The sequence below is a fragment of the Siphateles boraxobius genome, unplaced genomic scaffold, assembly GCF_051911475.1.
Source record: "Siphateles boraxobius isolate OS27281-9 unplaced genomic scaffold, OSU_SipBor_1 11, whole genome shotgun sequence".
Lineage (NCBI taxonomy): Eukaryota > Metazoa > Chordata > Actinopteri > Cypriniformes > Leuciscidae > Siphateles > Siphateles boraxobius.
Window position 1 is genome coordinate 9,127,080 of NW_027508711.1, and position 15,029 is coordinate 9,142,108.

At 39.5% G+C, this 15,029-nt stretch overlaps 1 protein-coding gene across 2 annotated transcripts in view; it reads right to left on the bottom strand.

The window, feature by feature from the left end:
• The window catches only part of plrdgb (PITP-less RdgB-like protein), a 156,631-nt gene that overhangs the window by 15,510 nt on the left and 126,092 nt on the right, over positions 1-15,029 (bottom strand). The window contains exons 11-16 of one of the 2 annotated variants that reach the window (XM_077195253.1): positions 14,083-14,265; positions 13,765-13,913; positions 9,920-10,036; positions 2,556-2,672; positions 1,762-1,910; positions 1,491-1,640 (exon numbers count right to left, since the gene is read on the bottom strand). In XM_077195253.1, coding sequence (XP_077051368.1) covers positions 1,491-1,640; positions 1,762-1,910; positions 2,556-2,672; positions 9,920-10,036; positions 13,765-13,913; positions 14,083-14,265 — 865 coding nt within the window. Of the gene's footprint in view, positions 1-1,490; positions 1,641-1,761; positions 1,911-2,555; positions 2,673-9,919; positions 10,037-13,764; positions 13,914-14,082; positions 14,269-15,029 lie in introns of both variants that reach the window. The other variant, XM_077195245.1, reaches the window with a different exon arrangement.

Genomic DNA, 15,029 nt, shown 5'->3' on the forward strand with positions numbered 1-15,029 from the left:
CCCACGTAAATGTCACTGGATTTACTGTGGACATCATTTTCATTTTTACATTGATGACATATTTAAATAGAAAACTGAAAGCTATTTTTGCTAATATTTATTAAATATTCAGCATCTTCCAATATTCAGATGTAAATAGACATTTATAAAATGAATGTCTGTCACCCCTAGGGACAGCAGATGTAAACTAGCTATTAGCTAATTCTGGTGCAATTACTATTAATTGTGCATTGTCCCTGTAAAAATAAACAATAAAATGAAAAAAAAAATGAAAAAATATGTAAACATACACATCGCGGCAATACGCATTTTCAAATTCAAGATTACTAGTGGATTATTTGTTTGCATGCAATGAGATTATTTACTTGTCTTCCCATTATGCTATTTCTAATTTAAATATATTTTAGTAATCCAAGAGGTGAAACGCAAGCAAGCGTGTGCATAGCACAAACAATACTCGACAATGAAAGAAAGAAAATGAGGAACTTAAATACACAATAATGAATAACTCAAAAACTAACAGGTGTGATCGTGAATGAGTGTCCATGACAACAGATAGTGGCGGAAAAAAGGAGAACAAAGGAACACAGGAAAACAGGTGACTAAACAAACTGACAGAAAATGAAACGAAACTTAGGCAACATTTGACAGGGAAAGGCCAAAATTTTTTTTTTTTTGATGAAGACAGTGAAATATACATAGATGCGTTTAAAACAGAAACGGTCACATTTTACATTAGGTGTTCCTAAGTACTATGTACTTATATCAAAAAGTACAATGTACTTATTGTGCTCATATTGTATAGCAAAACACTTTTGCTGCTATTGAGGTGGGACACGGGTAAGGTTAGTGACAGGTTTGGTGGTATGGGCATGTTTAATGCTGGGATAAGGTGTGAGGGAAGAGTATACAGTTGTAGTTGTAATTACAGAAATTAATTACAGCTGTAATTACTCGCAGATATTAAAAAAAATATTTAAGTACAATGTAAAAACATGTATGTAAACAATAAGTGCATTGTATCAAATTATTAATTTAAATGTTCTCACACACAGTAGTTAAAGACACTTAATATAAAGTGGGACCCAAAATCATGAAATTTGTGCCTCTAATAGTTTAGCACTGGGAAACGATACAATTTTACTGAATTACATTTATTAACAGCAATATAAAGGTGTGGTTACATTAGCGAAATGTTTTGTGGAGGAAAAGGGGTCCATCTTCTATTATCAATAGCTATGTGTGAATCAAAACTCACAGTCAGCTTTCTGGCGGTCAACACAGTGAATTTGTGTGACTAAATTTCAAAACCCATTCCAAAATCTGTGTGCAGAAACCTTTCGCACTCATGCAGAATTTCCTACCCTGTGGATTCTTATAATTACTACATTTCGCACACAAAAAAATTAACCAAACAGCGGTAAATGTGGCAGCACATTAACACTTAATGTATCTAAGATCTAAGTATTTGTCATTAGTCACACGTTTACCTGACCACATCCACAGCTCCAGGGCGAACTTTGGGATCACTACCCATTAGGGAGACACTGGCAGCAAAGGAGCCATCAATACTAAACACCACACACTCCATTCCCCGTGGCAACACTGTGAGGAATGCCTCAGCGCTTGTCTGATCACCTCTGTAAAGAAAAATAAAGAAACGCAACCAGCTCAGGTAAATTCCTCCATTCTCCATTCCATGGTCTATAGATAGATATTAAGAATGATTCACAGTTTTGTGATGAGAATATGAATACTTACTTGACCACCATTTTGATGGGATAAACACCCACCCCCAGTTTTTTATCATCAGGGATGGTGTAGGAGACACGTCCGTTGCTGCTGGTCACCACAGTGTCAAACAGCACCCAACGGCCAGAGGCAGGCTGGGTCTTTAAAAACACATCCACCTGCGAATCAGACAGGAACTCATAAACATACATGCAAGATCATAATTTTAAGTTTCAATAAACTGTTTTGTATGAAATGCTTTTTTGTCCCACCTATCCATTAGCATGGGAATTTAAAGCCGCTTTTCCACTATTGGGCCGTACGGTTCTAAGAACGATTCCAGTTGTATTTCCACTTGAGCCTGGTACGGCATGGCTCGATTACAAACCATTCTTGGCCCGAAATTCTCACTATGGTTGATAGAATGCATGTAGTGACTTTGCCACTCAGGATTGGTCACTTGTCTGTTAGCTGGCTACCATTTTCTCTGTAGCTGGCTAAGCACGCTATTTGAGCGACATACATTTATAATAAAATTAAAAGAAATATCTAATCAGTCTCCATAACACGGTCGTGATTTACATCTAATATTATCTGCAACTCTTGCGTTAACAAGGCAATGACTGACGCGTTTTTATTATAATCCAAAGATCGTTATCAGCCCCACAGTGGCCATTTGGCCTGATTGGCATGAAATGTAACAATTAAACAAAGAGAACGGTTTTGCCCAATGTCGGAAAAGTGGCTTAACAGATAGTTTTCTCCAGACCTCTTAGGTTTTGTAGCATTGGTCATGATGCTTGTTGTTACGACATCAACAATACCTTCTCTCCCGTTAGGGTCACCATGTCAAGAGGGCCATACATAAATCGTCCCACCAGCGTCTGTGGACCATCCTCTGTCACAATGACATCATGAACTCTGTGATTTGCCGTTACATTCTGTTAATGAATAATAATAATGATTGAGCCTTAAAAACAAAGGTATGTTCATAAACTCACTATTAAAATCTGTTGCATTCCAAGTTTATAAGATAGATAAAATGTTGTCTGTCATCTTTATGAAAGGACGATGAATGTTACTTGCATCTGAAAAGTTTTAATGATTCTCCAGGACAGTACATTTACACTTGCATGCATTTGCAACTAAATATATTATGAGACTTAGTAAATTGCAACTGCCTTGTACTTCACAGTCTTTCTAATTCTTTAGGGAATGTGGAAATACCTAACAAGAACTCTAACAAGTAGGTAAACATGGAAAAGGACCTACAAGCTACACTGGCAGGATAAATAAAGCAATACATGAGCATCAGCATGATAAAACTTTAATTACCATTAGTTATATAAAACGCCTACATTTTGACCCGGGAGAGTTTAAAATGAGCTCTTACAGTTTGACTGACACCAACAAGAATTTGATCGGTTAGTATCTGCTCAGGTTACGACTGTTAGCATGGTCGCCTGAGAAGGGGAACAAGACACTGCGTCATGGAGTTGACACTATGGAAACGCTCCTCATTAGCTGGAATCTGAAGAATGTGTTACACTCCAATCTCGATTAGCTACCGCGGTTAGATAATGACAGAGTATATTGGGGTGCCTAGAAAGAACATCACTTTATCACTTCAAGAACAGCTTTATTTGTCTAAAGGAAAACGCACAGGCAAAAGTATGAAAGTATGGCAACACTCTGCAGTGTCCCGTTCCCCTTCTCAGGGAACCATGGTTACAATCGTAAACTGAGACGTTTCCTTTTGAAGTGGAACTCTACACTGTATCATGGAGTTGACACTATGAAATAAAATAACCATTACGCCATACTGCTCAAATGCCAGCTCACAGTGCTGTGAAGTCACCAGCGAACTAAGCTGTAACCAAAGACTGCCATAGAGCGCACCTAGTGACCAAGAACTACCAGTCTGAGGCAATGTCTGCAGCTCAATACCACCCATATTAGGTAATTTATTTGACCCAGGGGTAGAACTGACTAGGTAGATCACAGCCTCGCTGCATCTGCCAACCAAAGAGGAGGGTCATACTAGTTCCAGAGGGACAACCTCCACCAAGGGAGCAAATGATTAAGCATCCTGTCCTGACGACCAGGAGAGGCCTCAGGAAAGAACACCATTCTCTCAACTGCCTGCTGTACCTATGAAACATGGCAATGTTCTTCGGGGAGATCTAGCAAAAGTGCATAGGGATGGAGTGCCACATCCAGCTCCACCCCCTTGCTCTCTATCACCAATCATCACAGGTGGCGTGACTGCCCAACCTCTTCTGAGGACAGAAAAACTTTGCCTCCGAAATTCTAGGGAAGCGCTCTACCTGATAACAGTCCTCCTAAAGAACTAATTGACTTAAAGTAATTTGACTATTACTTCCCGGGGCCACTGAGAGAGTGTAGCGCCATTGCACTCTCATACCAATCTTAACCGAGTAGCTCTTGTCGGCTGATGGTTGCCCATTCCTACAGTTCTAGTGAATGACAGAGAGCGGGCTGCTAGCTGCGACAGAGTCCACTTTTATTCTCTGTCCCAATACTCCTCTCGAACTGTAAGGAAACATGCTAACATAGTTACCCACAATGTCCGCACTTATCACCTCCAGGTATAGACTGAAGAGGCAACAACTGAAGGAGTGAAACACAGAGGCAGAAAAGTTAATTCTCTTTCCTGTACTGCCCATCCATACATGGGAACAGACTGATGCAGCCTCCAATCTAGGAGGGGGCTAGATAGCTGGCCCTTCCCAAAGGGAAGTGCCAACCTGTTACTCCAAAATGAATGTAAAACGACAAGAAACAAATGTATGCTTCTCAGCCCCATGCCACCGAAGACGACAGCAGAGGAAGTGGGATGCTAAAGAGGTATTGCCCAATCTTCCTGTACTGTCTACCCCCATTGAAATGTGATCACAGAGGGAGCACATCGCTAACACCTCTGCACTCCAAGTGTCGGAGGGGGAAGGGTGACCAATGATGATGTGGGACGCAGGTTGCATTATTTACCCATCATCCACATTTATTAAAACCTTACTGTTATTAAGGGAGGATTTTGCTGCCATATTAAAACTGCCAAAACTGAAATAACAGACAGAGAGAGGCTCGGGATACGAGCAGTGTAATTGCCCACCTTTTACACCTTCTGCCCATATGAAATATGAAGGGTACTGAAACTGCCTCTGCACCCAGTTCACTAAAGAGCGCCATATGGAAAGTGGGACATGACAGCGTGAAATACTCAATCTCTTCCTCTAGATCCTCTACTTATGTGCCACTAGGGAGGTGTATCTATACCACTTCATACTCTTAGAACTAGCAAGACGACAAATTATAAAGTGATGTGCAGTTTGCCTAATACACCTCATAACCACATAGTCCTTTCTGCCCCGGGAAGGACACCCAATGCATCAGAGAGCATGTCCATATAATCTGCATAGCGCAAGCTATCTGGAGACAATAAGGGAGCAGAAATTTGCACAAGTCCCTAAAGGCCAAGTCAAGTCCCAAGTCTTTGGGTCCAAGTCAAGTCCCAAGTCTTTGGGTCCAAGTCAAGTCTCAAGTCTTTGAGGTCCAAGTCCAAGTCAAGTCAAAAAGTGTTTGAGGTCCAAGTTAAGTCTCAAGAAATAGTTATTTCAGCTAGTTATTGTAATTAACTGTTTTGAAATATCAAAACTGATTTCTACTTCAAAAATATCTAATAATTCACACAAAGTATTACTTAAAGTCGGCTTGGTAGGCTTGCAACACCACCATGGTGTGCAAAGCCCCATCAGCCTGAAGAGCAAGCTGGTGATGCCTGAGATAGGGTTAAACCCATCTCAAGTTCATCTGCTAGCTCCATCTGCAACCCCCACGATCACAGTCGCCTCAGCATTTCCATAGCGTCAACTCCATGATGCAGTGTAGAGTTCCACTTCGAAAGGGAACTTTCTTGTTCCCTTTCAAAAGCTACAATCGATGCTCCGCTGCTTAGCGCATTGGGAATGTCTTTAAATGTGACCTGCTGTGAATATAGTGTGTAAACACGTCGATGGAATCGACATGGAGGTAATATAGCCTCGGTCAGTGACGTCATCGGCCTGCACCCGCGATGCAAGGCTATAATTAGATGAGCCACAGGTGGATCGAGAGCACTTTTGTCTTCAGAGACCTTTCTCTGTGTTTGGTGTGCAAGCATCTATTTTCTCTCTGCCTACTACAAATCTTTGTTAGGAGTTATTTAGTTTTTACAACTGGCAGTGTGCAGACTTTTATATTTCTCATCTCTGAACGATCTCAAAAGAGTTTTAAGAAAGTCAAAAAGAGAAATAAGTCAGCAACAGAGTAAGCGCTGTGTCCCTCTATGTTCTTGTCCTATGTCAGAACCCTTACTGCTTTGTTTCTTTGGGGAAAGAGCATGCTGCCCTTGCGTTTGAACATGGTGATTGCGAGCACAGTGGAATGTTCACAGTTAAAGCGCTTTGCGTTCGTTTTGCTTATTTCAAAGGGGTAGCACCCACAACACGATTGTGGGGCTTGCGTGTCGATCTGGCTGAGGAATGAGAGACGGGTGCGTCCCTTTCGCTCGCTCTCTCTCCAGATCGCGATGTCCTTTTGCCTGACTACCGAAGCGTGCCTCGGCGCTTCTTCGGCTCGGGCAGAGGACACTGAATCTCGTGAGTTCGCCGCCTCCGAGCGATCCTCCCGTGATGATAAAGGAGAACTGCTCGGGGCTATCGTTCGTGCAGTGTCCAGACTACTCTGATCACAGCAAAAAGAGTCCCATAAAACACTCAAAGCTTATAAATAAAGATTGTAAATATATAATATATATATAATATATATATATATATATATATATATATACAGGTCCTTCTCAAAAAATTAGCATATTGTGATAAAGTTAATTATTTTCCAAAATGTAATGATAAAAATTAAACTTTCATATATTTTAGATTCATTGCACATCAACTGAAATATTTCAGGTCTTTTATTTTTTTAATACTGATGATTTTGGCATACAGCTCATGAAAACCCCAAATTCCTATCTCAAAAAATTAGCATATCATGAAAAGGGTCTCTAAACGAGCTATTAACCTAATCATCTGAATCAACTAATTAACTCTAAACACCTGCAAAAGATTCCTGAGGCTTCTAAAAACTCCCAGCCTGTTTCATTACTCAAAACCGCAATCATGGGTAAGACTGCCGACCTGACTGCTGTCCAGAAGGCCATCATTGACACCCTCAAGCAAGAGGGTAAGACACAGAAAGAAATTTCTGAACAAATAAGCTGTTCCCAGAGTGCTGTATCAAGGCACCTCAGTGGGAATTCTGTGGGAAGGAAAAAGTGTGGCAAAAAACGCTGCACAACGAGAAGAGGTGACCGGACCCTGAGGAAGATTGTGGAGAAGGACCGATTCCAGACCTTGGGGGACCTGCGGAAGCAGTGGACTGAGTCTGGAGTAGAAACATCCAGAGCCACCGTGCACAGGCGTGTGCAGGAAATGGGCTACAGGTGCCGCATTCCCCAGGTCAAGCCACTTTTGAACCAGAAACAGCGGCAGAAGCGCCTGACCTGGGCTACAGAGAAGCAGCACTGGACTGTTGCTCAGTGGTCCAAAGTACTTTTTTCGGATGAAAGCAAATTTTGCATGTCATTCGGAAATCAAGGTGCCAGAGTCTGGAGGTAGACTGGGGAGAAGGAAATGCCAAAATGCCTGAAGTCCAGTGTCAAGTACCCACAGTCAGTGATGGTCTGGGGCGCCATGTCAGCTGCTGGTGTTGGTCCACTGTGTTTTATCAAGGGCAGGGTCAATGCAGCTAGCTATCAGGAGATTTTGGAGCACTTCATGCTTCCATCTGCTGAAAAGCTTTATGGAGATGAAGATTTCATTTTTCAGCACGACCTGGCACCTGCTCACAGTGCCAAAACCACTGGTAAATGGTTTACTGACCATGGTATTACTGTGCTCAATTGGCCTGCCAACTCTCCTGACCTGAACCCCATAGAGCATCTATGGGATATTGTGAAGAGAAAGTTGAGAGACGCAAGACCCAACACTCTGGATGAGCTTAAGGCCGCTATCGAAGCATCCTGGGCCTCCATAACACCTCAGCAGTGCCACAGGCTGATTGCCTCCATGCCACGCCGCATTGAAGCAGTCATTTCTGCAAAAGGATTCCCGACCAAGTATTGAGTGCATAACTGAACATCATAATTTGAAGGTTGACTTTTTTTGTATTAAAAACCCCTTCTTTTATTGGTTGGATGAAATATGCTAATTTTTTGAGATAGGAATTTTGGGTTTTCATGAGCTGTATGCCAAAATCATCAGTATTAAAACAATAAAAGACCTGAAATATTTCAGTTGGTGTGCAATGAATCTAAAATATATGAAAGTTTAATCTTTATCATTACATTATGGAAAATAATGAACTTTATCACAATATGCTATTTTTTTGAGAAGGACCTGTATATATATATATATATATATATATATATATATATATATATATATATATATATGTTTATAAATGACGTGTCTTTGTGCCCTCGATGTCGACCAGTTCGACTATCGCGGGTGCGAAGGCACACGATTATATGTTGGTGCCTCAGATTGGAGAGACGCTCGCGGGCTTTCTCTCCCCTGCGATCGCATTATCACATGCATTTCAGCTGTACACAATGGCTGTGTTGCAGGCATAGGCTACCAGATTGATCTTATGAAAGATTTGAACACAGCCTGTCATCCAGACTGTGTTTGATTGTCTGATTGATATTTGGCTGTGTTTATTGCTGTCAAGTTAAATGATAATAAATGAGAAATCAGATTTTCAATGCAATATATCAGATGCTCATATTACTATATTGTCTGGCTGGTCTTAATTCTGAGGAATTAAATATTGAGAGTGCTGCCTCCGAACACTTCTCTCGCTATGATAAAGCGTGTGAGATTGTTTCTCGAGGTGGTGACTCGTAAAATCCATGCTAGTGGGGGTCAGACTGGTGTTGCTCTGCACACTATGGCAGTGTTGCAGGCATTCCAGGCTGATCTGATAAAAAAAAGAAAAAGAAAAAAATAGCAGAGTGTGGTGAGTTGCGTTCTCGTTCCCAATGCGCTAAGCAGCGCAGCATCGATTGTAGCTTTTGAAAGGGAACGTTCCGGGATACTTCACTGTAACCCTGTCCCTGAAAATGCGGAACGAGATGCTGCGCTACTTTGCCGTGCTGATGATGTCCCAGGACTGCTCTTCAGACAAAATATCCTGTGGCTCATCTAATTATAGCCTCGCGTCATGGGTGCGCGCCGATGACGTCACTGACCGAGGCTATATTACCTCCGTGTCGATTCCATCGACGTATTTACACACTATATTCACAGCAGGTCATGTTTAAAGACGTTCCCAATGCGCTAAGCAGCACAGCATCTCATTCCATTTTTTCAGGGAGCAGGGTTACAGTCAAGTAACCCGGAACTTTTTTGTGTCACAGTCAGAATATATAAAACATACACTAACATTCAAAAGTTTGGGTTCAGTAAGATTCGAAAACTTCATTTTTTTTTATTCAGCAAGGATGAATTAAATTGACCAAAAGTACAGTTAATACATTTATGATGGTACAAAAGATTTCTATTTCAAATAAAAGCTTTTATTTTGAACTTTCTTATTAATCAAAGAAACCCTTAAAAATGTATCACAGTTTCCACAACAATATTAAGCAGAACATATTTAATTATAATATATGTTTCTTGGTTTCTGAAGGACCATGTGACACTGAAGACTGGAATAATGGCTTCTAAGTATTCAGCTTTGACGTCACAGAAAAAAATGACATTTTACAACATATTCAAATAGAAAAGAGTAATTTTAAATTGTAATAATATTTCACAATATTATTGTTTTTTCTGTATTTTTGTTGAAAAAATAAATGTAGCCTGGGAGAGCACAAGATGCTTGTTTCAAAAGCTTTTAAAAAATGTTACGGACCCCATACTTTTAAATGGTTGTGTATAGCACTACAGTATTTTGAATCAAATGTTCTGCAGAGGCCCTATTTGTTCAAAAATGCAGACTAGACGAGAAACATTATTATTATTATTTTACATTTCCAGGCAAATGATATGTATTATAAAATCCATCACACTGTACAATATTGTTTCATCAAGAAGAGTAATTGCAGGTAATTTCATGTGATATTAACCCGCAATTTGACATGTGTCCTCCTGCGAAGCCACTTCTCACGGGGGCTGGATGGAGAGATGGGAATAGTGTCCGAACAATTGGCCTCCCCAGCCTTCAGACAGTCACACCGCATTACCTGACAAGGAGAGTGGCAGAAAAACTGTGCTGTAAATTTCCAGAAGGTCCGAAAGTGTGTGACAAATAGTGAAAACACCTCTATTTTGCATTTTAAAATAGCATTTTAAAAGGAACATTTTCATGAAAATATTTTCTTTAAAAAATGTAGTTGAAATGAACATTTTCAATTTATATCAAATCAAATTAAACAAAAACTAAATTTTATTAATAGATTTAAATTAAAAAAACACAGACCCTACAGTACATTTTTGTTATAAAAGATTTAATAATAATAATTTGATTTAGTATGCTTACAACAATGTTTTGCATGTAATGTTAGTTCTTTCTTTGTTTTCTTCTCTATCTGTCTCTTCTCTTTTCTACTTCATAATTCTCAGTAATGTGTTGTTAAAATTGTTCCCATGAGTCTGTGTCCTCTCTGGCATGACATTAGACAACATTTGCTGTAGACATTAAACTTAAAGAGCTGCAGTTCTTTTCATCTTTTGATCGGATCAATGCACTTCTATATGTTTCCAAATATATTCACTGGATGACGCATTTCAGCATTATTACATAGTCTGTGCTGTTTGGCCTTCTCTTTCAGCCCCCTCAGAACCAAAAAAGCCATGTGACTAATTCCTGGCAGCAAGTAAAGTGCAAAATATAATATAATATAATATAATATAATTATAATGTAGGTAACATTTTAGCAATCAAGTCGTGTGTTATGTGTTATCTGTCATCTGTTTGGACTCAGAACTAGCATTCTACCATTCGCTTTTTTGATATAATCGGTCAAACAAGTTTGCAAATGGTCTAAAATTGTTAGTGGTTCAGTGATTCATTTAGACAGCAGTCTCTCACACCGAAATAGTAATGAGATACTTTGTAAGAAATAACACACAAAGAGAGCTGGATGAGTTGGATATTCATGGTATCTACATTAAATTTTAGGAAACAAAATTGGCAAATGTCTTCTATAATTTGTCAGTCATGAAGGAGCTCATTATTGTGCATGGAGTTTGTGAACGGCTCTGTACTGCAGGTAAAAACAATTTATATAAAAAATAGTATCAAATGGTAACACTTTTTGTTGAGGGGCCAGTGCCACATTATTGATGAAAGGCAAGAACCACCCTTTATATAATATATTTGTGATTTATATTTTGTTTGCAAAAATAAAACAGAATATAAAAAGGTGTTGTTTGCCCACAAATTGTTTAGCTACAGCATCTACAGTAACTGTAGGAGCTATAAAAATCATATTCTACTGTGTATTGTTAGTCTGACACTGTGCTGTATTTATTTACTGAACCTGTTTAAATCTGAGGAAGCCCCTGAGCCTTCAACACATAAAGAGGAACAGATATATTTTATGCCAAAGTTTTCTAGGTCACAAGGGTGTAGTGATTGATTTGTTTACAGGTAGCTACTAACAATACAAATCTTGAACAAACTGTCTATAGCTGACCTTAAAGAAACCAGGAACAACAGCCCTACTTCGTTCAGTTTTGATTCCATCTTTATTATTGTCTGATCAGATGGAAAACATGACTGAAATTTAGGTTTTTAAATTTTTTAAGCAAAAGGGTGCAAATATCTGGGGAAATCTTGGGACAACACACTATTTATCTTGCCATCCATCAGAACTCCAGCATGTATGTGCTGGATGTAAGACCTTAAAGTCAGCATGAAATGAAAACTGACCATATCTATTTTATAAAAGCATGTTTTTGTGAATGATTCATCTGTGAATGACAGACTTCTCTCTGGTGATGTTTGCATGACTTAATCATTTTGTCCAATAAAACACAAATTGACTGCAAGCTCACATTCAGATCTGTCTCCATCCAATCAACAGTTTATGGATTAAACCAAGACCTCACCCTACAAGTTTTACTTGGTTCTATGTCACAATATGGAAGAAAAGATCTGTCGCTACATCCGTCAAATCGATTTTAAAATTTATCTTGAAGGAATAGTCCAACCAAAAATGAAAATCCTATTATCACTTACTCACCCTCATGGTGTCACATGATAGATATTTTGAAAAACTTTTTGAAACAAGCAACATTGGAGCCCATTGACTTTCATTGTATGGACAAAACATGTCTAGACATATCTTGTTTAAAGTGTAACGTGTATGTTCAGTTTTTGTTTCGTTTTCACTGTGTTTCCTGTTCTGGTTTGCCTGTGTTCTTTGTGCCTAGTAATTAGTTACTGATTTAATTCACCTGTCCGTACTTATTTTGATTACTCTTCCTGTAAGAAGAAGAAGAAAAAGAAGAGAGTAAATCATGCAGTTTTCGATTGAGTATTCGTAAATGGTAACAGAATCTTCATTTTTTGGTGGACAATCCTGTGTTAGAAATTCCCTAACGCACCTACGATTGGCACTTCCAATCCAAAATTATCCTCAGATGACCCTCACTCTGACTACATCAGTAAACCCAGATGCCTAAGACAAGTATTTTGACTGCATGAGATGCCTACAAATAATAGCGACTCTGGCGGTAGTCTCACTCTCAGACGTCATGCCCACGGACTGATGTCTGAATGCATAGGACAGACTTTTCTGGAAACATTTCGGGAGTTTTGAAGTCTCAATCTGATTGGTTGATTTCTACAGGATGTCCGGGAGACGTGTGTGTTGTGTTCTTTATCCGTCCACCTTAAAACAAATGCCGTGACGCCAAAACCCCTCATGGAAGAAGTAAGCTGTTGTGTTTACAACTGTGTCAATGAGCGCTTACCGGGATCAACTAAACGCTGGATTTTCAAAAGTATGTGAAGTTCGCGGCTCCATTGTCGCAGTAAACTTGCACAATGTTCTTGAATGAATAATTTATTAGATGCACGCCGCTCTGTTATGGTAGGGACATGACATTATATTGGCACACCCATAAACATGTCATGGAACAAAACTAATTCTGATTGGTAGAGTTACATATCAGTCAAACGTCCTCTTGGTCATTGGCCAAGAAAAGCTGTGATAGAGTCCAGACCTTCTGCCGTCAGTCTGAAGGTCTTGCTACGCAACCCATCGGAAACCCCTGATACACTAAGAGTAGTCACTCTGAGTCGGACAACGTCTCACTCCCTATGAACATTATCACTTGGGTATAAAGATAGTGTTCCAATAACCTGCTGCGCAGCAGTAACCAGACAGACTCCAGACAATCCCTTTTAAATGCTTTAATCACGGCCGAGAGGACCAGTCCCAGATAGATCACCACGGTAAAAAGAGTACAACAGTTTAAATAAAATAGGAGCATGGCAAAGGTTACATGATTCATTACATACATTTTCTCTAATATAATTATTTTTTCATATGTGCAATTCAGTAAACCCACTCCTCTGTTACAGTTAATATATATTTATTCAGACAGTGGTCTAGTCTTGTCCATCTGCATCCGTTATTTCAACTCACACTAACTTTAACCCATGTGTCATGTCAACATTCAAAAAAAGGAATGTTAGTTATGATTAATAAATAAAAATCCTTTTAAATTTTAAAGTTTAGAGCAACTGATGTCACTACATACTGTACACTACATACTGTATGCAGTGTGGTCCGAATGTGGTTTTGGACATTTACACCTGCATTTCCTGCTGCCCACTTCAGATAACCCAAGATGGATGTTAATACTTGGTGTAAACAGGGACTTTTCCCTCAGGTTGTGGTGTTATATGTTATACAACTCTTGTAGTAGAGCCCAGAACTGTCAGAGGAAGCGCACTTACCTGTCTAAGAATAAAAGCCACAGCATCGGTGGACTCCCAGTATGAGGCGTGGAACAGATGAGGCAGTGCTATAGTGGGAAAGGTGGTGAGCACATCTGGACAGTACAGCACATAATCTAACCGCTTCGACCCCCACCACCTACTACATACTGAGAGAGAGACAACAGAGGATTTATGTTATACATGCCTGAACCACACATGCAGGTAGCCTATATCTTCATATACATCAAGCCCCTGACTTCCATGAGGAAATTAATAAAATATATGAACATCCTGAAAGCACCAGATTCAAGGACATGTAGTGCTCTTGAGACTCACTGTTTGAGATGCTAAGAGGCTCGCCCGGGGCAGATTCAGACCCTTCGGCATTAGTGGCAGAGTGGGCGAGTACGAGTGGAACAACTCGATCGCTGCCCCTTCGAGACACACTTCCTCCACAGCACTCCTCTATGTGTCCGTCTACAGATAGACTGCTGTCTGACAAGTGTCTGAGCACAGTGTCTGCTTTGAGGAAAAGAATTATAAAGTTATTCACAAATGTGAAAACAAAGAAAAACAGTAACAACTTAATGATATGCTTTTTGCATGTTAAATAATGGCACAAATTCCAATACATTTACTACCACAAACCTTACTAAATCATGTAGCATTATTTATGTAAATACTCTCCTCTCGTAAATATTGCATCTGAAAGTGAAACTTCTACAAAGGATATGCAATAGAGTGGTGAAGGGATGATGAATTGTGTAGGCAAAAACATAGAAACTAGTTAGCACTTTAGCACTTCCGGTTCCATTATCCTGAAGTCAATGGGTTTTTTTAATGGGTTTTTGGGTAAATGCTTGAAATAAGGTCTGTTGGGGAAACAAACTCAAGATATTTCACTTTTTATTCTACAATATATATCACATTAGTAATATGTAATACCCTCTTGTGAAGCTTTTAAAAGACAATTGCTAACAAGTGGCTAAATGGAAGGTTTAGCCTACAGAGGTTGTCAGCGACATTAAACGTCATCAGCTGAACAGGTAAACTCATCTATTCCACTTTCACAGCCTTGTTGTGTTTATTATCATGCTCTTGCAAACAAGTTGAACTGAAAGAGTTGACGAAAGCTTATTGATGGTGACAGTGAGGACATGCGACTGTGGTGTAGTTCGTTTAGCCTATGTTTAGCTTCTGACTTGTGCTGATTGTATTTACGCTTCAAAATTCAATTGGAAAATCTGACGTTTTTTGTCGAGGGAACCAGGCTGATGTTAACT